The sequence below is a fragment of the Rana temporaria genome, chromosome 4, assembly GCF_905171775.1.
Source record: "Rana temporaria chromosome 4, aRanTem1.1, whole genome shotgun sequence".
In the NCBI taxonomy this organism is placed as follows: Eukaryota; Metazoa; Chordata; class Amphibia; order Anura; family Ranidae; genus Rana; species Rana temporaria.
Window position 1 is genome coordinate 16,168,951 of NC_053492.1, and position 25,823 is coordinate 16,194,773.

The 25,823-nt window shown below is 44.6% G+C and overlaps 1 protein-coding gene across 2 annotated transcripts; it reads right to left on the minus strand.

Annotated features, from left to right (window-relative positions):
- Positions 1–552: 552 nt before the first annotated feature.
- On the minus strand, positions 553–15,627 carry LOC120935980 (whey acidic protein-like). Of its 2 annotated transcripts, none has more exons than XM_040348033.1 (4): positions 15,348–15,627; positions 6,329–6,496; positions 2,557–2,703; positions 553–830 (listed from the first exon to the last, which is right to left on the minus strand). In XM_040348033.1, exons 1-4 carry the CDS (start codon positions 15,412–15,414, stop codon positions 805–807), a joined length of 408 nt encoding a protein of 135 aa, XP_040203967.1. In that variant the 5' UTR covers positions 15,415–15,627; the 3' UTR covers positions 553–804. The 2 variants fall into 2 exon arrangements, with proteins under 2 accessions (XP_040203967.1, XP_040203968.1); XM_040348034.1 differs by lacking the exon at positions 15,348–15,627 and adding an exon at positions 14,795–14,925.
- Positions 15,628–25,823: the final 10,196 nt, after the last annotated feature.

The following is a 25,823-nucleotide window of genomic DNA, read 5'->3' on the forward strand; positions in this document are numbered from 1 at the left end:
GTGTGGAGGGTATGACAGTGGGAAGTATGTACAGGAGAGGAGTATGGAGGGTATGAAAGTGGGAAGTATGTACAGGAGAGGAGTGTGGATTTAATGACAGTGGGCAGTATGTACAGGAGAGGAGTGCCAAAGATTTGACAGTGGGCAATATGTACAGGAGAGGAGTGTGGAGGGTATGACAGTAAGCAGTATGTAAAGGAGAGGAGTGTGGAGGGTATTACAGTGGGCAGTATGTACAGGAGAGGAGTGTGGAGGGTATGACAGTGGGCAGAATGTAAAGGAGAGGAGTGTGGAGGGTATTACAGTGGGCAGTATGTACATGAGAGGAGTGTGGAGGCTATGACAGTGGGCAGTATGTACAAGAAAGGAGTGTGGAAAATATGACAGTGGGCAGTATGTACAGGAGAGGGGTGTGGGGGGTATGACTGTGGTCAGTATGTACAGGAGAGGAGTGTGGATATAATGACATTGGGCAGTATGTACTGGAGAGGAGTGTAGAGGGTATGAATGAATGAATGAATGAAAAAACGTATATAGCGCAGCGCATGCCTCTGACAGCTTATTTTCATTTTATTATCAACAAATTTTAATCTATAACAATATAATTAATAAAAAGTCCACAATCTCTTGATCATTCCACTATTTATGTGAGAATTTTCATCAAACACAGGGCCCAATACAATCTGATCCGTCTAGAAGGTCTGAGCCTATAATACTGCATATCATCCTCCCAGCTGGAGAATCCTTCTGTCCATCCTTCCACTGGAGAAGACAACTGGGACGATCCACATTTACCATGACTGTTCACTCAAAGTTCTTTGTTTGTTTAACTGGGAAATTAAAAATGTAAAATATTAGATCTGACATATTGTCTATTTTTTGGACAAATTTATATTGTCATCATCAGCAGCCCCCACCTTGTCCCCAGCCGTCTGTCTTGCCCCCTGCCCCTCTGTTATGCTTTGTACTCTGTATTAACCAAGTCTTTCCTGGTATAACTACAACCTATAGCATGCCCTGCCATTCACAACCTGTATGTAGGGTACTAGACAACAAGCATACTGGAACATGTATATCTACGGTAGCTGGAGAACCATGGGTAAGGGATGCTGCTGCCACTGAATTACAAGTTCCAACATCCTCTGTCACCCTGTGCCATACACACAGCATCTGTATAAGGCTCTGGGATAGTGAAAAAGAATGGAGAGCTACTGAGGTCTGGGAAATTAAAAGTTTATTCCATGCACTGTTGCTGTTCCTTGACAACTTTCGCCCACAGCTCTGTTCCTTAGTAATGTACTGACTATGTTTGAAAAACGTCTGCTATCTTTTCTTGATTTGCACATACATAATGCTAAAATATATGAGAGTAGGGAGGTCATGGGGGACCCCTTCAAAACATTGCTATGGAGCCCCATGATCTGTAGTTATGCCCCTTGAGAAAAAAGGTCATTGGGAACCACTTGAAAACATTGCTATGGAACCCCATATTCTGTAGTTATGCCCCTTGAGAAAGAAGGTCATTGGGGACCACTTCAAAACATTGCTATGGAGCCCCATGATCTGTAGTTATGCCCCTTGAGAAAGAAGGTCATTGGGGGCAACTTCAAAACATTGCTATGGAGCCCCATGATCTGTAGTTATGCCCCTTAAAAACGGAGATCACTGGGGACCACTTCAGAACATTGCTATGGAGCCCCATGATCTGTAGTTATGCCCCTTGAGAAAGAAGGTCATTGGGGACCACTACAAAACATTGCTATGGAGCCCCATGATCTGTAGTTATGCTCCATAAGAACGGAGATCACTGGGGACCACTTCAGAACATTGCTATGGAGCTCCATGATCTGTAGTTATGCCCCTTAAGAACGGAGATCACTGGGGACCACTTCAAAACACTGCTATGGAGCTCCATGATCTGTAGTTATGCCTCTTGAGAACAGAGGTCATTGGGGACCACTACAAAACATTGCTACGGAGCCCCATGATCTGTAGTTATGCCCCTTAAGAACGGAGATCACTGGGGACCACTTCAGAACATTGCTATGGAACCCCATGATCTGTAGTTATGCCCCTTGAGAACAAATGTCATTGGGGACCACTTCAGAACATTGCTATGGAGCTCCATGATCTGTAGTTATGCCTCTTGAGAACAGAGGTCATTGGGGACCACTTCAAAACACTGCTATGGAGCTCCATGATCTGTAGTTATGCCCCTTGAGAACAAAAGTCATTGGGGACCACTTCAAAACATTGCTATGGAGCTCCATGATCTGTAGTTATGCCCCTTGAGAACAGAGGTCATTGGGGACCACTACAAAACATGGCTATGGAGCCCCATGATCTGTAGTTATGCTCCTTAAGAACGGAGATCACTGGGGACCACTTCAGAACACTGCTATGGAGCCCCATGATCTATAGTTATGCCCCTTGACACATGTACAGTATTGAATAGTGGTGTCACCGGTTTCTATAGTGTGGTGGGGAGTGTAATCAGCATGTTGAAGAATGGACAGTCTGTACAATATAGATGGTGTCACCCTCCTTACAACTTACATGGCAGTATCTGCGTGCACCGACGCCTGCACTGGTAGCAGCATTTGTGTGAGCCGGGACACTGATCATCTCGGTGGCACTCATTGGGTGATGGTGGCTCGCTGTTACACAGGGAGGCCTCGTACAAAGGACATGAGCCAGACTTTGCTATGGAAAAAAAAATGAATGTAGTTAGATCTTGAGAAATGACCCCGAAGACATTGCAGTGAACATCAGACATGTCAGGGCTCCTGTGTCAGGACCTCTGCAAGATGAATGCTTGATATCCACAGCTAGGCTTCCAGATAGAGCTGAACTAAAATTCATCCTTCACCTTCTATTCTCATGCATTAACGAGTGCATGCAGGGCCGATCCTAGGTGGGTGCGCAGAGTGCAGTGCACCCGGGCGCCACAGAGGTGGGGGCACATAAGGCATGGCTAATGGAGACTCTATAGAAATCTAATGTAGAGGAAAGGGCCACCACTCTAGAAATAATAGTAAATATTTGAGATTCATAATTTCTGGGGGGCTGGCAATTTCTTCCAGTTAGGCTCCCGGACAGGACTGCATCCTCGTATATAGAATGACCCCACCCCAAAAAGTGCAGAGGTCATGAAAAAGAGGTGTAGGGTCAATGCCATGGTCCTGGAGGGGGATGTAAAGCCACAAATTCTATATTAACTGTCAGGGCCGCTGATAGAAATCATGGGGCCCCGTACATGGGGCCGCCTTTAGCTCCACCCCTGGCCCCGCCTTGAAACTGTCTCTGCAGCACGTTACGGGATTGGCGGCATTGGTAGGCACCTGGAGCAGAGAACCGGGGGGGGGGGGGCTGCCGTCTGAAATTGAGAAGCGGGAGGGGGGGGGGGGCCTGCCGCGAATTGAGAAGCGGAGGGGGGCCCTTTACAAATTATTAATAAAAATGAAAAAATAAAAAAATACATAAAATAAATAAATAAACATTTATAAAAAAAAAAGGGGGGGGTTGCCATTCAGGGCCCTGGGGACCTCTGGGCCCTTTAATTAAAAAAAAAACATTTATAAAAAAAAAAAAGGGGGGTTTGCCACATGGAGACCTCATGAGCCCTTTAATATATATATATATATATATATATATATATATATATATATATATATATATATATATATATATATATATATATACATATATATATATACATATATATATATATATATACATACATATATAAGGAATAAAAGGAAAAAAAATGAAATAAAATATGAAAAAAAAAAGAATTTATAAAAAAAAGGGGGATTGCCATCCGGGGCCCTGGGGACCTTTAAATATATATATATAATAAAAAAATATATAAAAATGTATTTATTTTTTTATAAAAAAAGGGGTGTTTTCATCCCGGGCCCTGGGGATCTCCGGGCCCCTGGGGACCCCCGTACCCCTAAGAAAAAAAAATTGTCCCTTTAATAAAAAATAAAAATATATATATATTAGAAAAAATATATTTTTTTTAATAAAAAAAAAAAGGGGGGTTGCCATCCGGGGCCCTGTGGGGCCTTCGGACCCCTGGGGACCCCCGGACCTCTAAAAAAAAAAAAACGGCCCTTTAATAAAAATTAAAATAAAAATATATTAAAAAAAATATATATTTTTTATAAAAAATAAATAAAAAAAAGGGGAGTTGTCATCTGGGACCCTGTGGGCCCCCGGGACCCTGGGGACATACGGACCCCTTTTTTTTTAAAGGGGGTTGCCATCCGGGCCCCTGCTGGCCCGGGGCCCCCTACAACAGGGCCAGTTGTACTGGCTTATCAGCGGCCCTGTTAACTGTTGTGTTGCACTTCACCTTTGGTAGCCACATGGGAGCAGAGCTGGGACAAGGAGTGAGCAGGAGGGACGGCTTACATGAGCACTGTGGTATCTTGTGAGGTCAGGGGGGGGGCAAAAGGATATTGGTTTAGAGGGGATTTGTATTGGAAGGCGGAATTTGAGGGGTGACAGGTGGTGGGTATTTTTCTAGGAAGGGAAATTTTGGGGGAGTTGTGTTGGGAGGGGGACAGGGGGAAGAAGATTTGTCCTGGGAGGGGGGAATTTGAAGTGGGGGAGAAGATGTGTACTAGGAGGGGAAATATAAGGGGTAGAATATTTTTTCTAGGAGGTTTTTTTTTGGGGGGGGGGGGGACATTTGAGCTGGGGGCATTTGGTGAAAGGGTGGGCAAAGATTTGTGCTGAGAGGGTGGATATCAGCACGGAGGCAGATTTGTACTTGGAGGAGGGGGGATTAATGCTTAGGGGGTTTTACCTACAGGTAAGCCTAGATTAAGGTTTACCTATTGGTGCTCGAAATATCACCTAAACCTCCACAGTTTAGGAGAAATTTGCAAAAGAGACGGGCGCCAAGACGGGATGGACGCCGATGTCTATGGCGCAAGCGCTGTAGACAACGACGCAGGCGCACTGTAGAAACCTTTAGAAACAGCGATTGCGCTGTTTCTAAAGGAGATTGTGCCGTGACTGGCAGGTCCCGCGAGCATGCCGGAGCCACGATACCCAGAAGAAAGAGGGTGAAAGGTGGATGCTTCGCGGAGGCGAGGAAATCTGGGACATCGCATGCTTCGGTTTCAGGTAAGTGACACAAAATGGGCTACTATGCGATGCATAGTAGCCCATTATGCTTTACCTTTGCAGGTAAACAAAGAGGAAGTAAAACCCATCAGGGTTTACTTCCTCTTTAATGCTCAGTGTTTTTGTGGGGTGATTTCTGTTGACACATAATGCTCATATACATTATCTTGTGGGGGGGGGGGCAGTTTGGCACGTTTGCTCTGGACTAGTCTAGATTAACCTTGTTCCAAAACTGCATGGGGGAACACTAAGGCCCAGATTCACAAATGAGATACGACGGCGTATCTCTGCGTTGCGCCGTCGTATCTATGCGCCTGATTCTTAGAATCAGTTACGCATAGATAGCTGTTAGATCCGACAGCCGTAAGTCTCTCACGCTGTCGGATCGTAACTGCATTTTTACGCTGGCCGCTAGGTGGCGCTTCCGTCGAATTCCACGCTGAGTATGCAAATTAGGTAGATACGCGAATTCCCGAAGTTACGCCTGGCCGACGCAGTAAAGTTACGCCGTTTACATTAGGCTTTTCCCGGCGTATAGTTGCCCCTGCTATATGGTGGCATAAGTGCGGCGTAACAATGTTAAGTATGGCCGTCGTTCCCGCGTCAAAATTTGAAAATTTTGCGTCGTTTGCGTAACTCGTCCGTGAATGGGGCTGGACGTAATTTACGTCCACGTCAAAACCAATACGTCCTTGCGGTGTATTAGGAGCAATGCACACTGGGAGATTTCCACGGACGGCGCATGCGCCGTTCGTGAAAAACGTCAATCACGTCGGGTCACAGTACATTTACATAAAACACGCCCCCCTGATCCAAATTTGAATTAGGCGGGCTTACGCCAGACGATTTACGCTACGCCGCCGCAACTTACAAAGCAAGTGCTTTGAGAATACAGCACTTGCCCGTCTAAGTTGCGGCGGCGTAACGTAAATCGGATACGTTACGCCGCCGCAGAGATACGCGGATGTACCAGAATCTGGCCCTATATATCTGTAATTTAGTAATCAGGGCCCCCCGGGAGCTAATGTGGCAGATTATAGTGTTAGGGAGTAGTTTGTAGAATGATGGAGGGAATGACTGCGGGGCCTCGGTGTTGCATCCTGCCATATGAAATATTGACTATGGTACTGGATTTACACAGCAGTCTGAGATAAGCTCTTTAGTAAGGTCATCCTTCCTCTTTCCATACCTTTGAGTGTCATGAGACAGAGCTTCTTACAGCCAGAAGTGCAGCATTTTCTGCCCCCCTCACAGTCCTTGTCCACCTTACACTGGTCTTCCTCCCGCTTGGGCCCACATTTTGGGTAGTCCACATTTAGCGGGCATTTAGGGGGATCCACCACCATGTACTCCGGCTCTGCAATCACAGAACAGCTCATCAGGCCTGTTACCTTTAAAAGAGAACTCTGGATGATATATAGAAGTCTACATTCGAAAATGATCCACAGCGGCTTCTAACATTACCCAATTTGTAAAATGATTTGCTCATAAATACTATTTTTTTAATACCGTGTTTGCCCCGAAAATAAGAACGGGTCTTATACTAATTAAGGCAACAAATGACACAGTAGGGCTTATTTTCGGGGTAGGTCTTATCATGTAATGTGATGTCTTCTCTCCCCCTCTCTCCCCCTGCCTGACAGGAATCCCCAGTGTGAACTGCTTGTAATATCCTATAATCCACTCTATTACAGTATTATATAATGTACAATGTGTGTGGTTCTGTAATATAATTGTGGCAAATACCTTTGTTACAGCGCCCCTCTGCGCTTCTGTGACCCGCCGGAGCTCTCTTCCCCACAATTCTATTACAGAAACACACACATTGCACATTTTATACTACTGTAATACAGTGGATTATAGGTTTTCAGAAGCATTTTAAACTAGGGTTTATTTTCGGGGTAGGGCTTACAGTATACTGCAGCCCTCTTGGGAAATAACGATAGGTCTTATTTTCGGGGTAGGTCTTAATTTCAGGGTAGGTCTTAAAACGGGGGTTCACCCTATTAAAAAAAAATGTTTTTTTTTATTCTAGCATAAAATTCGGCATCGTAGCGCGAGCTACAGTATGCCGGTCTTACATTTTTTATCCCCGTACTCACTGTGCTATTGTACATTGAAGATTCCGGGGAATGGGCGTTCCTATGGAGAGAGAAGGTGATTGACGGCCGGCCCTGGCACGTCACACTTCTCCGGAAATAGCCGAAATAGGCTTGGCTCTTCACGGCGCCTGCGCATAGCCTGTGCGCAGGCGCCGTGAAGAGCCGAGACCTACTCCGGCTGTCTTCGGGGAGCGTGACGTGCCAGAGCCGGCCGTCAATCATCCTCCCTCTCCATAGGCACGCCCATTCCCCGCGGGAGTCGGAATCTTCAATGTGCAATAGCACAGTGAGTACGGGGATAAAAAAATACAGATAGGCATACTGTAGCTTGCGCTACTATGCCGAATGTAATGCTAGACTGATGTTAAGGAGGGTGAACCACCGCTTTAATTTCAGGGTAGGTCTTATTTTCGGGGAAACATGGTAAGGTAAAAATATAAATGGTCCTTTCTGAGAGTGAGGTCCCTTCAGCAGCCTGAACTAACAACTAGCAAATCCCAGCTGACACTTCACACGACAACCAAATTCAGGAGGCACACATTTCACAATGGAACATTTCATTTTGGTGCAGATAATTTGTGTATTGTAAACATGTACAAAAAGTTTTTTTTAATGGGATTTTTGCATTATAGCGCAGTCTCCAAACTAAGGTCTACGAGCCATCGCCACTGGACGCTAATGACCACTGTGACACTTGGGGAATTCATTCAATGATAGTAGAACTCTTCAGTGAGTTCAGACTAACCAGAAAACTATGTTTAAAGGCTTGATGGCCTGTTTTTATTTAAAACAAAAGTAAAAATTCCTCAACACTAATGATTGGCCTCACAGGGTTTTCCACCATAACTTAACATGCAAACAAAAATTACATTAGCCTCCTCTGCAGTATACAAAGGAGCCTTGGAGTAAGCACTGCGGCTTCCACATATACACAATATTACCAAAAGTATATAAAATATAATGGCACATAAAATATAATGGCATCCCGGTCTCAGTCCGTAGGGTCCAATATTGAGTTGGTCCACCCATTGCAGCTATAACAACTTCAACTCTTCTGGGAAGGCTGTCCACAAGGATTAGGAGTGTGTCTATGCGTTTGACCATTCTTCCAGAAGCGCATTTGTGAGGTCAGGCCTGGCCCGCAGTCTCCTCCCAAATTTATCCCAAAGGTGTTCTACCAGGTTGAGGTCAGGTCTGTGTGCAGGCCAGTCAAGATCCTCCACCCCAAACTTGCTCATCCATGTCTTTATGGACCTTGATTTGTGCACTGGTGCGCAGTCATATTAGAACAGGAAGGGACCATCCAAAAAACTGTTCCTACACAGTTGGGACCATGAAATTGTCCAAAAATCTTGGTATGCTGACACCTTAAGAGTTACCTTCACTGGAACTAAGAGGCCAAGCCCAAGCCTTGAAAAACAACCCCACACCATTATCCACCTCCACCAAATGATTTGCACCAGTGCACAAAGCAAGGTCCATAAAGACATGGGTGAGCGAGTTTGGGGTGGAAAAACTTGCCTCCTAACCTCAACCCAATAGAACAACTTTGGGATGCATTAGAGTAGAGACTACGAGACTGACCTTCTCGTTCACATCAATGCCTGACCTCACAAATTTGCTTCTGAAAGAATGGTCAAACATTCCCATAGACACACTCCTTAACCTTGTGGCCAACCTTCCCAGAAGAGTTGAAGCTGTTATAGCTGCAAAAGGTGGCCAACTCAATATTGAACCCTACAGACCAAGACTGGGATGCCATTAAAGTTCATGTGCATGTAAAGACAGGCGTCCCAATACTTTAGGTAATATAGTGTATTTTCAATTGTGTAAGTGCTATTCAGCTTGAAATACGCCAATCTTATCCTGTTGTGCTGTCAGTGATGTATTGTTTTTTTTTTTTCATTACTTTTGATTTTTGCAATACAGTTTTTTTTTTTAGATCATTCCTGGAGAGTGTGCAGCCATGTACTTTGCTTGATGACCATTGTTTTGGAGGTGAGTCGGGCGAGCACCTCTGCTAAGGATGGGTAGAGTGACACTGTGGCAACAGAGCTGGAGCTGTGCTTTTTCTTGTGTTTGGGTTCTTACTGCAAAGGTTGGATATAAACTGGGGTGGTTGCCATCTTTTTGTTTATACAGTACTGTATTTCTTCCATAGACCACTAAACACCAATAATAGGCACTATAATCCTTCCACTGACCACCGAAAACCAATGATAGGGCACCATTCTTCCTACTGACCACCAATAATGGGTACTACAGTATATAGTCTGACCACTGAACACCAGTGATGAGGCACCATTCTTCCAGCCGACCACCAAACATCCATAATGCAGCACCATTCCACGCATGCTCTGAATCAAGTACGAGACGGAAGCGCTCGGTCTGGTAAAACTAGCGTTTATAATGGAGATAGCACATTCGTCACGCTGTAATGGACGCACAAGGCTGAAAAGCGTGGATTGTCTCTCACCAAACTTCTACTAACACGACTGGTATTGAACTTTTCTAGTGCTGTCGTACGTGTTGTACGTTACTGCGTTCTTGATGTTTGGAATTTCTGACAACATTTGTGCGACCGTGTGTATGCAAGACAAGTTTGAGCCAACATCCGTTGGACATTTATCCACGGTTTTGTTGTTGGAATGTCCGATCGTTTGTACGCGGCTTTAGAGTCTGACCCCAAAACAGTCTGATGGACAATGAACTGCCCTTAGTTGACAAAGTCAAGGACCCCTGAATTATAGTGTTCTTTGTCAGTTGAGCTGCCATGTCGTAACCTATTTTGGTCATAATATAGTATGTATTTTTATTTCCCCTGAGGATGCCCCTTGCATAGACTAAATGAGTAGGGAGGGACTAGCGGCCTATGACAGCATCATACCTGCTGGTGTACCATAGCATGGTGTTTTTGAACTCTTGTTATTCTGGGGTGCTTGTGGGTAGAGATTGGCCAAACACCCCCCTGCTCAGTTTGCACCAGAACTCCTGAACAGAGAAAAATGTCTGACCCGAATGGTGAACCCTATTAAAGTCTATGGGACCTGAACGAAAAAAACAAAAGTCCCCTGGGGGATATGTATCAATGGATTCTTTTTAAAGATCTTTTTGACAGGAGCAGTGATTTTAATGATGCTTAAAGTACAACAATAAAAGTGAAAAATTTATTAAATTATAGTGCCTGAGGGGTCCCCTTAGTCTGTTGTAAAGTGGCGCATCTGTAGCATGTATAGAACATGCTGCAGAAAAAATGAAATTTCTAAAGAAAAAAAATGAAATTACATGTAAATTGCCAGCCATACAATGTGGATTTTAAGGGAAACCCCATGACAAAAAATGGAAGGCCACATGCCCTTAACAGAGGGGTGGGTGCTTTGGGGTAGGGGGGCTCTGCCCCCCAACCCCAATGCACCATGGCCCCATGTTGATGGTGACAAGGGCCTCATCCCAGCAACCCTGGGCTGTGGTTGTGGGTGTCTGCGGGCAGGGAGCTCATTGGAATATGAAAGCCCCCTTTAACAAGATCCTCCCCCCATGTGAATGAGTATATATGAATGGGTAGGGTAGTACCCCTAACCATTAACAAACAAATTTCAAAAAGTAATAAGAACACAAAGACAAATTCCTGCCATCTGTCAGCAGACCCCCACAGCCAGGGTTGATGGGACGAGGCCCTTGTCTCCATCAATAAAGGGTCCCCATGTTAGGGGGATGTGGTCTGGTATGGTTCAGGAGGGGGGCGGAACTCGCTCGTTCTCCACCTTTCCAGGCCTGCCAGACTGCGTGCTCGCATTAGGGTCTGGTAGGGATTTTGGGGGAGACCCCACGCCATTTATTTTTATATTTGGTGTGAGGTTCACCTTAAAATCCATACCAGACCCGAAGGGGTGAACATGCGATGTTCAAGGCAAACTTTTGCTCAGCCCAAACCATTCGCCCAACTCTACTTTTGAGTATATTTGCATTAAAAAATTGGTGTCTTTAGCAATATTACGCTATTTTCCTTCGTATTTTCCTCTGAATCTTACTGCGGAGAATTACACTTTCCTGACAGCCAGCTGTGGACCTGGTTGGTGTGGAGGTTGTTACCATCCTCTGGTATAATTTGTATTTGGTGAATCCTGCAATAAGGACTGTAACGGTCACCACCGTTTACGATTTTCCATTCCATCAACCACGACAGCTTATCTGACACTCCACAATCCAGCAGACACGATCCATAAGAATTCCCCCAGAAAGACGAGACACACGCTCTGTTTTCTGAGTCAAACGAATGAATACTTTTAATGGTAAACCTCAGGTTTTTATACAGTTCACAACCAAAAAGCATGTTACAGGGACAATGAAACTCTCAACCCCCAACATCACACAATGGGGGCTTCAATACACATTCAGATGGGTTAATTACTAATCATTATCCAGACGGTCTGGCTCTGCGATAAGTGATCCCCACCTGTTACACAAAACACATTCCTTTACTAAACATAATTGACATGCTAATTCACTATACCTGAGAAGTCAGACATCTGACCGTTCAGACTGCTAACACATATCTATCATCAATAGACTTTTCACACAAAACAGTGTCATTAGCATACACAATGAAATTGTCTGTAGAAGTAGACCTAATTAGCACAATGGACACAGAATGCAATCACAGCAAGACACTTAAACATCCCACAATAGGCAGCCTTACTGGCTACCATGCTCCAATTCACATCACCACAGTAGCAGACTTAATTAGCATCTCAACAGTCTATGAGACATTCTTATTGACCTGTTGGGGGTCAGAATAAGCAACCTGTAATATTCCAAGATCCTGCAATACATGAATTATCATTAATGTCCCATCTCATGTAATCCGAGATATCAGTTCTCAGTCATCCTATGCCCAAAAGGGACTCCCGTTACAAGGACCATCTGGAGATCCTGGTTATCTGGTAAGGGAATTTATATATTTGTGTCCGAGGTAGTTTGGGACTGAAACATGTGGAGCTGTGGCATTTCATTTGTTTTCACACAAGATTCTACAACGGCCACCTAACGAAACCCTGAAATATTCTTTTGGGAGTGGACTTAAATTTTCACACAATTTTCACACAAGATTGTTTATAATGGCCCCCTGAATATTCCTTTGGGAGTGGACTTTCATTTTTATTATACAGTAGTTCCATAATTAGTCAAGTTGCAAAAAGATTAGACATGTGCAATCGTTTTCGTCCGAATGCATTTTCGTCCGAATTTCAGGTATTTTCGTTATCGTTTTAACAAACGATAACAAAAGCACAGAAAACGAAAACCGAAAGATCCGATATTAACAAATGCTTTATTTTCGTTTTCGTTGCGGTCGAATGTGCCTAACCTTAACTCTATTAGTCCAATATTATTCTACATAAAGAGAAAAGATTCGACATAGAGAGAAAATATTCGACATAGAGAGACATGAAGATTCGAAATTGAGAGTCAAATTTTTTTTTAAGATTCTATCGAATCCTTTTTTTTTTTCTTAGAACATTCGACAGACAACATAAGCCTTCATTGACAGATTCGACATAGAGAGACATGAAGATTCGACATAGAGAGACATGAAGATTCGACATAGAGAGACATGAAGAGTCAATTTTTTTTTTTTTAGAACATTCGACAGACACCATAAACCTTCAATGACAGAAATTTAACATAAAGAGACATGAAGATTTGACATAGAGAGACATGAAGAGTCAATTTTTTTTATTTATTTTTTTAAGATTCTGTCGAATCTTCTTTTTTTTTTTTAGAACATTCGACAGACACCATAAGCCTTCAATGACAGATTCAACCTTAATTTGGATTTTCGGACGAATGCATTTTTTAACGAAAAACGAAATAAATAAAAACTAATTTCGGGAGTAACTAAATAAATTTATTTTTCAGATGAAAACGAAATTACGAAACAAAATATTTCAGTGTGCACATGTCTAAAAAAGATACAAGTCCATCTAGTTCAACCAATAAAAGAGAAAAAAATAAAATAATTCACATTATATCATTGTTTGATTCATACTGAATATAGTTTTATTTTTCCACTATATTGGTGGTTTTATTTATTGATGATATTATTTGCATCACTTTACTGTTCGTTTTCATTGTGATTGGTAAGGTTAGAGGTTTTGTGCCCTCTTTCTATTTATTATTATAGTATTTATTGCCAAGATAATATATTTTGTCCTAGTGTGATGTACACACGGCCACTTTTAATGGTCTAGAAAAAACAATGTTTTTTTCAACCCGATTCTTGTCAAGCCTGCCTTGCCTACACACAATCGTAAAAAAAAAAAATGCTGAAAAACATCCCCACAGCATTATGCTGCCACCACAATGTTTCACAGTGAGGATGGTGTTATTTAGGTGATGTGATGTGTTGGGTTTGCGCCAGACAGCGTTTTCTTTGATGGCCAAAAAGTAAAATTTTCTCATCAGACCAGAACACCTTCCTCCATACATTTTGGGAGTCTCCCACATGCCTTTTTGCAAACTCAAAATGTAAAGTAATGTAATGTCTTTCTTCTGGCCTCTCTGCCATAAAGCCCAACTCTATGGAGCGTACGGCTTATTGTCGTCCTATGTACAGATACTCCAGTCTCTGCTGTGGAACTCTGCAGCTCCTCCAGGGTTACCTTAGGTCTCTGTGCTGCCTCTCTGAATAATGCCCTCCTTGCCCGGTCCGTGAGTTTTTGTGGTGCGTCTCTTGGCAGGTTTGCTGTTGTGCCATGTTCTTTCCATTTGGTTATGATAGATTTGATGGCGCTCCTTGGGATCATCAAAGATTTGGATATTTTTTTATAACCTAACCCTGACTTGTACTCAACAACATTGTCCCTTACTTGTTTGGCGAGTTCCTTGGTCTTAATGGAAGTGTTTGGTTAGTGGTGCCTCTTGCTTAGGTGTTGCAGCCTCTGGGACCTTTCAAAAAGGTGTGTCTATGTAATGACAGATCGTGTGACACTTAGATTACACACAGGTGGACATCATTTCACTAATTATGTGACTTCTGAAGGTAATTGGTGGCACCAGAGCTTTTTATGGGCTTCATAACAAAGGGGGTGAATAAATATGCACATGCCAATCATCAGTTTTTTTATTTTTGAAAAATAGTTTTATGTATTTTTTTTCTAATTTTACTTCACCAATTTAGACTTTTGTGTTCTGATCCATCACATATCATTCAGATTAAAAAAAACATTGAACTAAAGGGTGTAATGTAACACAATAGGTAAAAAGCCAAGGGGGGTGAATACTTTTGCAAGGCACTGTAGGTGGAGTTCTTACATTGCAGTTTGTTGTTGGGTTCATCGATCTGGTTGTTACTACATTTGTGTCTACACGGATACAAGATATTTTTTCAGTAAATCTTTGCTGCCTCCGGCATAAAAAACAACCACAATAATTCTCAACTGCTGCCCCACATACAGAGAGAGATTGCAGATTGTTTTTATAACTTTTATATGTTTTTCTAAAGAAAAATGAGGAAATGGAATAAATGGAGGATGTAGCAAGATACAATCACTCACCAGAGAAGTACAGGAGTCTCCGGTCAGACAAGTTCTCAGCCTGCAGCATGTAGAAGACGTAAGAGGCCAGAAAACAGACAGTTTATTTCCTTGACTGCTGCTTCTGGACTACAAATCCCAGACATCCACCCTGCACCAATACATTGGCGACGGCACAGGAACAACGCAAGTTTACATGGCAGTCTTGGTGGCCAATGGGAGTAAAATAATTACATAGAGATAAATTCTGGATGGATGAAGGACATTGGATATCATTATACAATCTGTATTAGTGCTGGAAATTCAGGAAATTCTGCGTCTATGGAGAAGATAATGATGGGAGCCAATAGGAAAAGCATTGCATTGGTACCCATGCCATTCTAAAGCACTATCACTAAATCACATGTTTGCCCTCTTTGTATCCCAAATGATCTCTCATTCGATAAATTTACCTTGATAAAACATCATACAGACAGAACACACTGCTCCTATGCTGGTGGGCCCCCGTGGAAGGTGCCGGGTCTACAGCCGCAAAATCACCCAACACACCAGGAGCCATTGGCCAACTACTCACCATCCAGAATGACTCTGGAGTAGACCAGAGAGGGCAGAACAAACAGGACAAACACCGGGATCATCATCGGTGCTGTGGATGTTGCTGCAGTCCCGCAGTATACGACACTGAGAAAGACATCCTTCCTTGTACAGGTGACACACTGATAGGAGGCCCGAGGGCCATACTACTTTCCACCTTATAGATTCCTCAAGTAAATGTCACAGTTGGTGCAAGTGTAATGTGCCCAAAGGGAGTTAGTCACAGAACACCTGGGTGACTAGGCTCTGATGTAAGCACTCTATCCCTCTGCCCTTTTGGTCTGTTGAACATACAATCGTAAGTGCTGGCAGAGATGGGAGGGAACAGGTGGAACAAGGTATTTAAGTGATTGCCTTCTTATAACTAATAATTAGCAGTTACAACAATGTGTTATTCCTCCTTCACAGATCATTTGTGCACAACAAAGCATTATATATATATATATATATATATATATATATATATATATATATATATATATATATATAGCTCCCTGCTCCTGTTGATCAGGTGCTGCTTTAAATTTAGTGGGGTCTGAGCTGTTATTTGGCTCAGACAAAAATGATTAAGGGCAATTTAGTCTCTGTTTCAGCCGTGACTGTGCTGGGAGTATCCACCATTGTTTGCCTGGGGGTGTCATTACCACTCCAGGCCAAGGGTGGCAGCAGCAAGGTCAAGGTGTAATGGGTACTCCCCTCGGCAGCAAATCAGTGGGAGTGGTTGCTCGCTGTGCATGCCGGGGAGGGGTACTTAAGGGGCAGACACCTTTGGGTCGGGGTCGTCAGTCTGTCATCCCACGCACCTCGTGGCCCGCCTGGCCTGAGGTGCATGTCCTGAATCCTGGTTCCGGGATCACGTTGGCCAGGGGCTGTGACTTTGTGTGCAGGCCCAGTAGTCTGGCTGGGGCCTGCCTTGCAAAGGTAATCCTGTGCTGTCCGTCCTGCAGGAGGAAGCCACTTGATGAAGGAATCCAGGGGAGGACCTATTCTGGAGGGGGCCATGCAAGAGGCTGGTACCTTGGGAGAAGGCCTGGAAACCTCATCGAAGGATGCACCGCACACCGAGAGGCTGGACAGTGTCACCTGCCGGGCCTAAAAGTTCTACCAAAGCTAAGCTAAAGAGATCCGGGTGCTAAATCCTGTGGCAGAGGATCCTGGACCAAAGTGTCTCCTCATAAAGGAAGGTCTGTGGCAGAGACTGTACTTTACTTTGTGCGCCATCCCGGCTGCTAGGCCAGTGAGAGGGACCTATCCAGATGAGCAATACCCACTCTGGCTAGAGCGGCGACGATAACGGTTTGCTGGAAGCAGAAGTGTTTCCCTATTTGTGACTATACACCTGAATCTACTTTTTCCACCCTTCATCCTTCTTTTCTACTGAAGTTCTGCAAAATAAATCTAAGAAAAAGAAGTGAATTGTGTGGACATTGAAATTCTTCAGACTCTCCTTTCACCCTGGACAGCGAGAATATAGAGGTAATGTGCCACCCAAAAATAACCAGAAGCTCCTCCGGGGGTAGTGCTACATATATATATATATATATATATATACACAATGGCCCAGATTCAGGTAGATTTGCCCCTTTTTTACGGAGGCGCAGGGCAGCGTTTTTGCCCTGCGCCCCCACAAATTTTCTGCGCTACCCGCGATTCACGGAGCAGTAGCTCCGTAAATTGCGTGTGCGCTGTGTAAACTTGCCCTGCCTAAGGGCGCCTAATGTAAATGATCCTGTAGGGGGCGGGAATCATTTAAATTAGGCGTGCTCCCGCACCGAGCGTAGAGCGCATGCCCCGTCGGGAAACTTTCCCGACATGCATTGCGGCAAATGACGTCGCAAGGACGTCATTTGCTTCCAAGTGAACGTGAATGGCGTCCAGCGCCATTCACGAATCACTTACGCAAACGACGTGAAATTCAAATTTCGCAACGCGGGAACGACGGGTATACTTTAGCATTGGCTGCCCCTACTATTATAAGGGGCAGCCTTACGCTAAACACGCCGTACGGAAACGACGTAACTTGCGTACGCAGGGCTCGTGCAACATTGTGAATCGGTGTTAGTATGCAATTTGCATACTATACACTGAGCACAATGGGAGCGCCCCCTAGCGGCCATCGCAAGAATGCAGCCTAAGATATGCGTGGCATAAGAGCCTTTATAGGATTTTAGGCTGCAGTTGGCGTAGCGATGTTCCTGAATCAGGAGCATTCGCTACGCCGGAGCAAGTAAGCAATTGCGCTGTGTAACCTATGGTTACACAGGCGCAATTGCTTCTTGAATCTGGGCCTATATCGTCAAAAGTATTGTGACACCTGCCTTTACACGCACATGATTTTTTTTTTTATATATATATATATATATATTTTTTTATTGAGTTTAAGACAAACCAACATACATGAGAAAAACTTCAACAAAACAAAACTTGGTTGTTTATTGGTATACAGCAGCAGGTATTTTTCTCATACAATCAAGTAACAAATGGTAGTGCAGCGGTCATATAGCAGTCACATAAGTACAGGGTTCAAACATGCTATTAGTGCATAGCAACAGCAGAGATCCAGGTAAAGAAGATCGTGGCTAGGGATGAGCCGAACACCCCCCTGGTCGGTTCGCACCAGAACTTGCGAACACACCAAATGTTCGTGTGAACTTTAGAACCCTATTAAAGTCTATGGGACTCGAACATTTGAAATCTAAAGTGCTAATTTTTAAAGCTAATATGCAAGTTATTGTCCTAAAAAGTGTTTGGGGACCTGGGTCCTGTCCCAGGGGACATGTATCAATGCAAAAAAAAGTTTTAAAAACTACTGTTTTTTCGGGAGCAGTGAATTTAATAATGCTAAAAGTGAAACAATAAAAGTGAAATATTCCTTTAAATTTCATACTTAGGGGGGTGTAAAGTTAGCATGTGAAATAGCGCATGTTTTTCAGTACTTAGAACTGTCCCTGCACAAAGTGTAATTTCTGAAAGAATTGTCGGCTCCTGGCAATTCATTCATTCATAAAAAAAAAACAAAAAAAAGCGTGCTGGTCCCCCCAAATTCCATTACCAGGCCCTTCAGGTCTGGTATGGATATTAAGGGGAACCTCGCCGTCAATTTAAAAAAAAAATTATGTGGGGTTCCCCCAAATATCAATTCCAGACCCTTCAGGTCTAGTGTGGATTTTAAGGGGAACTCCACCCCAATTTTTTTTTAAATGGCGTGGAGTTCCCCCAAAGATCCACACCAGACCCCTTAACCTGGCCGGCCGCAGAAAAGAGGGGGGGACAGAGTGCGCCCCCCCCCTCTCCTGAACCATACCAGGCCACATGCCCTCAATGCCCATGTTGATGGGGACAACAAGGGCCTTATCCCCACAACCCTTGCCCGGTGCGCTGACTACCCACCGTCTCCTGCGCGCCTATGCAATAGGTGCTTTATAGATCCCCTAGGGCTAGGATTCGAGTGAACGATTTTCTTTCTGATTATTTTCTCCTTCAGAGGGGGACCCGCCAGGGGTGCCCGTTGTCACCCAGCCTGTTCGCTCTGGCTCTTGAACCGTTGGCGGTTATGGTCCGGGAATCGGATCGTGTAGTTGGGCCTCGGGTTGGCCCTCTGGAGGAGAAAATATCATTGTATGCGGATGACGCCCTCCTATATCTTCACGATCCAGTTGATTCACTGACGTCGGCATTGGAGATATTTGATGAATTTGGTAAGTATTCTGGGGTACGTATCAACTGGACTAAGTCTGTTCTTTTCCCACTAGATGTGAGCGCTAGAGAGGTGACCTCGCAGTCGACGCTACAATGGGTTGAGGAATTTGTGAGAGTCTCCCGTGATCTTCAGTCCTACTATCGGCTCAACTTGAGACCGGTGGTTGATAGACTTAGGGATCACTGTTCGCACTGGAGTAACCTGCCGTTGAATCTCCTTGGGCGTATAAACGTTTTGAAGATGATTTTTTTGCCCAAATTTAATTATTTTTTTAGGAATTGCCCTGTGTGGCTACCCCCTTCCTTTTTCAGGGATCTGGATAGCTGTGGCGGGGTTCGTCCCCTCGGTTGGCCAGGTCCACCCTTCAGCTACCTGTTAGTTTCGGGGGGCTGGCCTTACCCAACCTTTTGGTGTACTACTGAGCGGCTGTATTGGTTAAGGTGCGGTGGTGGTTTGAGCAGTCCAGGGCCAATGCAGCGGTCTGTTTGGAGGCAGCTATAGTGGGGTCCCTTACCGAGCTCAGTAATCTGGTCTACCGTGGGCCCTCTGGATACCCCCTGTTGCCGGGCCCGTCTAGGACTACGCTGCGGTTGTGTGGGGGGTGGCTAGGCGTCGCTTTCTGTCTCCTGGCCGGTGGTCCCCCTTCACCCCATTGTGGGGTAACCCTAACCTTAGGCACTTTCGTACTCTACCGGACCCGCAGCTGTGGGCGCGTCGGGGTATTAAACTTTTGAGGGATATTGTTTTGGGTGGGTCCCTACTTTCCTTCTCGGCCCTGTCCAGTCGCTTTGAGCTGGCGCCCTGGATGCTTTTCCGCTACTACCAACTGCGGCATGCTTTCAGTGCCCAGTTCCCTACACCTCCTGTTCTTCAAGCCGAGGTTGTTGAGGACTTGTTGGCCCAGAGCTCTCTGAAGAAGGCTCTGTCCACTCTATACCTGACGATCCTTATTAGGGACTCCCCTAAGTTGGATGCCCTGTGGAGGAAGTGGGAGGTGGATGTCCTGTCCCTGAACAGGGAAATGTGGGAGGACTGTTTTGAAGACAGTTATAAGTTGGTGATCTCCTCTAGGGATAAACTGACAAGGCTAAGTTCCTGCATAGGGTGTATTTCACTCCTCAGAGACTGCATGGGATTTATCCGCACCGTTCTCCTGACTGCCTGCGATGCTGCACCTCAGAGGGTACCTATATACATATGTTTTGAACCTGTCCTAAGCTGTTGGACTTCTGGTCCGCTGTTTTTGAGACCATTAATGTCCGTCTCCACCTGAATCTTCCGGTCTCCCCGGAGCTGGCGCTATTGGGGGTACAGGACGATGAGCAGAGACCTAGGTGTACCAAGTTGTTGATGTCTTTATTGTTCTTTTACGCCAAAAAGGCGATTCTGTTTAAATGGAACTCTCGGATGGATGCGGTTAATGCTGTTCTCCCCCTATATATTTTTATTTTATTATTACTATTTGTTTGTGAATCGCGCATATACCACCGGTTGGTGGTGCCAAAGCCCTTTTGTGACAAAATAGCCCAGATGTTCTGGCGAGGGGAGCATAAAAAAAAGAGGATGGAGAAAAAGACAAGAAATCAGCGAGTAGATGAACGAAGAAAAATTGGCCTAGGATGACGTACCTGAACAGGGGTTGCCCCTTGAAGTTTGAGCGAGTGTGGGGTCCGTGGATAAATCCTCTTTGATCATGCCCTGCTGCTGAGTCTTTACCATGTGCTAGTTTTCTCCCCCCGCCCTGCCCCTTTCACCCTCCCCCTCCCTTCTTCCCCCTTTCCCTCCCCCCTCTCCCCTCACTCCTCTCAACCCATTCTCCTTTCTTTTTCTTTTTGGTCATGACTATTATAACTAGCTGTATTCTGATGAGTGATTGACCACCTGCCTAAAGCATCTGATAGTTACTGCCCCCCCAGTCCCCCGGTTTACTTACCTGAGCCCTCAAAAGTCCAGCGTCGAGAATGCATTGGCTTCTCGGCTCTTGAGGGCCCGGTCTTCTTGGCTGTTCATTGGATAGATTCATAGCAGTGCAACCATTGGCTCGCGCTGCTGTCAATCTAATCCAAATGACGTGGGCGCCAGGGGGCAAGGCCGATACCGGCATTCGTGTCTATGGACGCAAATGCTGGACTCGGGAGCACGCCCGCAAGGTAACCCCCTTGGGAAAGTGCTCCCAAAGGGGGTTATCTGATGCAGGGAGGAGCTAAGACAGCCGCTGAGGGACCTCAGAAGATGTGGATCGGGGGCCACTCTGTGCAAAACGAGCTGCACAGCGGATGTAAGTATGATATGTTTTTTTTATTTTTTTATTACGAACCTTTACAACAGGGGTCTCAAACTCAAATTACCTGAGGGCCACAAGACAAGTTTTCATATGCCATGAGGGGCCGCATGCAAACTTTCAAACTTCAAAAACAACAGTACTGGTGTCAGCGAACACATTATTAACCCCAGCACTGGTGTCAGCGAGCGCATTATTACCACCAGCACTGGTGTCAGCGAGCGCATTATTACCACCAGCACTGGTGTAAGTCAGGGTTTGACAAATTTGCTTGGAATCTCGGAGCCAGCTAAAAAAGTTAGGAGCCAGAAAACGCACCCCGTCCCGACAAGCTTGCGCGCAGAAGCGAACACATACGTGAGCAGCGCCCGCATATGTAAACGGTGTTCAAACCACACATGTGAGGTATCGCCGCGATTGGTAGAGTGAGATCAATAATTCTAGCTCCTCTGTAACTTAAAACATGCAACCTGTAGATTTTTTTAAACGTCGCCTATGAAGATTTTAAAGGGTAAAAAAAGTTTGTCGGCATTCCACAAGCGGACACAATTTTGAAGCGTGACATGTTGGGTATGAATTTACTCGGCGTAACATTATCTTTCATAATATTAAACAAAATGGGGATAACTTTACTGTTGTCTTATTTTTTAATTAAAAAAAGTGTAATTTTTTCCCAAAAAAGTGCGCTTGTAAGACCGCTGCGCAAATACGGCAAAACAGAAAGTATTGCAACAATCGCTATTTTATTCTCTAGGGTGTTAGGATAAAAAATATATATAATGTTTGTGGGTTCTAATTAGAGGGAAGAATATGGCAGTGAAAATAGTGTAAAATGACATTAGAATTGCTGTTTAACTTGTAATGCTAAACTTGTAATACCAACGGCCACCACCAGATGGCGCCAGCTCACATCTGGTGGTAATAACTTGTAATACCAACGGCTCACCACCAGATGGGGCCAGCTCAAAAAAAAAAAAAAAAATTTTTTTTTTTTTTTGCTCCCCTCACTTCCACCCTGCCTGGGGGCCATTTATAACTGGTCCGCGGGCCGCAAATGGCCCGCGGGCCGGTACTTTGAGACCACTGCTTTACAATAACTTTAAGATAAAAAGCCTTCTGTGTGCAGCAGATCCCCTGAGCCCCTCTAGAACTTACCTGAACCCCCTATAGATCCAGCGATGTTGTAGGAATGTCTCAGCTGGCCATAACTTCCCTCCTCATTGGCTGAGACAGCATTGCAACACCATTGGCTCCCGCTGTTGTCAATCAAAGTCAGTCAGCCAATGAGAAGAGAAAGGAGGCAGGGACAGGCATGTCTGAATGGACACAGGGAACTGTGACTCGGTTCGGGTGCCCCCATAGTAAGTTGCTTGCTGTGGGGGCACTCAACAGGAGGGAGGGGACAGGAGCACTGAAGAGGGACCCTAGAAGATGAGGATCAGGGCTGCTCTGTGTAAATCCACTGCACAGAGCAGGTCAGTATAACATGTTTTTTTATTTTTGCCTAAAAAAAATAACAAGACTTTACAATCACTTTAAAGGAGGATAATTGTTTATAGCAGGGGATTTAAATTTGTGCCTAGGCCCACTGATGGATTCCTCAGGGGACCCCCCCCCCCCTTTTATTAAGACAAAGCCAGAATGAAATGCGTACACACGATCGGAAAATCCAACAAGAAATCCATTGGCTCTGGGCCAACAACGGAATTTCGGCTTGTCTCAAACTTGTCTTGCCAAAATTCACACCAAATTCGGGCCGGTTCTTTTGAGTGGCCGTCTGTATGCACGGCTTGGCAATGCAAGCTTGCCAGAAATCCCGTCAGGAAAACTGAAGTTTTTTTCCTGACGGGATTCCGGCCGTGTGTACAGGGCTTTTGTGCGGACCAGTTCCCTTTCACCAGATCTGTATACATGCCTATCACTTATGTCCTCCATGTGAGTTTTATTTTTTTGCTCTATTATTAACCACATCCGGACTGTCCACCGACATTATACGTCGGTACTTTGAAGAGGAATACCGTTATGGTAGCGGCTAGTTACCATAACCCCGGTATCCTCCTCAAGAGCGGGCGGTCCTCTTTCCGTTAAAAGTGGTCTCTGCTGTGGATTCACCACTAAATCCTCTTCATCGGCAGCGGTGCCCTCCACTGGTTACTGGAGTTGTCGGTAGCGGCTGAGGCAATCGGATCCTGTCACGTCAGTGGTATGGAGATGAGTGAGGGGAAGATGGCCACCACCGTCTTCATACCGTTGCAAGGCGGAAGCGATGTCAAAACGTCACTTCAACCCAATGCTCTTAATACATTTTATTTATTTTTGTTTTTTTTAATGACGTTTAATTATTATTATTTTTTTTATTGCATTTCAGTGTGAATGTGAAATCTGAGGTCTTTTTGACCTCAGATCTCATATTTAAGATGTCCTGTCATGCTTTTTTTCTATTACAAGGGATGTTTACATTTCTTGTAATATAAATTAAAAGTGACACATTTTTTTTTAAAGAACAGTGTAAAAAAATTAAATAAAAAAAGGTAAAATAAGATTTTTGTTTTTTAACCACTTCCATACCGGGCCTATTTTGGCACTTCTCTCCTTCATGTAAAAATCAAAATTTTTTTGCTAGAAAATTAATTAGAACCCCCAAACATTATATATTTTTTTTAGCAGACACCCTAGGGAATAAAATGGCGGTCATTGCAACTTTTTTTCTCGCACGGTATTTGCGCAATAATTTTTCAAACGGTTTCATAAATTAAAAAATAACAAAACAGTAAAGTTAGCCCAATTTTTTTGTATAATGTGAAAGATGATGTTACGCCGACTAAATAGATACCTAACATGTCACGCTTTAAAATTGCGCCAAACTTCGGTACTTAAAAATCTCCATAGGCGACGCTTTAATTTTTTTTACAGGTTACTATTTTTGAGTTACAGAGGAGGTCTAGTAACATGCATGGATACCTCACATGTGGGGTTTGAACAGAGTTTACATATGTGGGCGGCACTTAGACGTGTGTTCGCTTCTGAACGCGAGCTACCGGGGACAGGGGCGTTTAAAAAAAAACGTTTTTTTTATTTTTATTTTACTTAATATAATTTTTTTTCCTATTACAAGGAATGTAAACATCCCTTGTAATAGGAATCAGTGTGACAGGTCCTCTTTATGGAGAGATGTGGGGTCAATAAGACCCCACATCTCTCCTCCAGGCTTACAAGCATGAGATTGTGAAAAAAAAAATTCACCGATCTCATGCCAACAGCCGAAATTGCGGCTTTGTTTACTTTCAGGTACCGGGCGTGACGTCATAACGTCGCGCCCGGGCCTTCGACGGTCATAGAGTCATCTCTATGCTTCCCAGCCAGCACCGGCCGATTCGTTCTCCAGGCCCCTCGATGACACGGGAGAGCCCGGAGAAGCCCCGGATGGCGGCGGGAGGGGGGGGGGGGGACATCCCCTCCCACTGCCTATAAGAACGATCAAGCGGCGGAACTGATGCTTTGATCATTCTTATTGTGCACAGAATCGCCGGCTGAAGACGGTGATATTTGAATAATGCCTGTAGCTTAAGGTGACCAGATATTTTTGAAATCCGGGGACATATTTTTTCTTTACTAGTAATGGCAACAATCAGCGACTCTCTGCCCATCGCCCGCCTCACAGCCTCTCAAGTCTTACTCTCCAGGCCCCGGCTACTACTGGGTGGGGAGTGGAGGAAGATCACTCCGCCAGGGAAGGCAAGGAGATAGGCAGGTGGCTGGCCAGGATTTGAGCCAAGGCAGAAGAACATGCGAGTGAAGCTGAATGGGCATGTACCCGAAACTGAAGAAATATTCCCTCCGCTCCGACCAGCACATGATCATCAGAAAGGGGCACAGATAATGGAAAAAATACAACCCCCCTATGCTAGTAGGCACGGTGAAGCGGGGTGTGTAATTCTAATTTTTTTATTTTAATTCTGCACTGACTATCTTTGAAATTGCCCCTGCCCCCTATTAAATGCAATCTGGGGACAAAACCAGGGACAGACTTGGTCCAGGGACAGTGTCCTCAATCAGGGGACTGTCCCCTGAAACTGGGGATGTCTGGTCACCCTACTGTAGCTGCACCCATCATTTAGCTATCAACGCACAAATGACGTCCTCGATAGGCAAGTGGTTAAACGCGCCCCGTCCCGTCAAGTTTGCATGCAGAAGCGGACGCATACGTGAGCAGCGCCTGCATATGAAACCGGTGTTCAAACCACACATGTGAGGTATCACCACGGTTGTTAGAGTGAAAGCAACAATTCTAGCCCTAGACCTTCTCTGTAACTCAAAACATGCAACCTGTAGAATTTTTCAAACATCGCCCTAAGGGTAAAAGTTTGTCGCCATTCCACGAGCGGGCGTAACTTTGAAGCGTGACATGTTGGGTATCAATTTACTCGACGTAACATCATCTTTCACAATTTAAAAAACAATTGGGCCAACTTTAC

Bases quoted from the DNA above. Each gene is read 5' to 3' on its own strand.
- LOC120935980 (XM_040348033.1), bottom strand. From the start codon at position 15,414: ATGATGATCCCGGTGTTTGTCCTGTTTGTTCTGCCCTCTCTGGTCTAC. The intron at 6,497-15,347 runs GTGAGTAGTTGG...CTGTGATTGCAG, and splicing joins CTCCAGAGTCATTCTGGATG to AGCCGGAGTACATGGTGGTG. The intron at 2,704-6,328 runs GTATGGAAAGAG...TTTTTTCCATAG, and splicing joins CTGTCTCATGACACTCAAAG to CAAAGTCTGGCTCATGTCCT.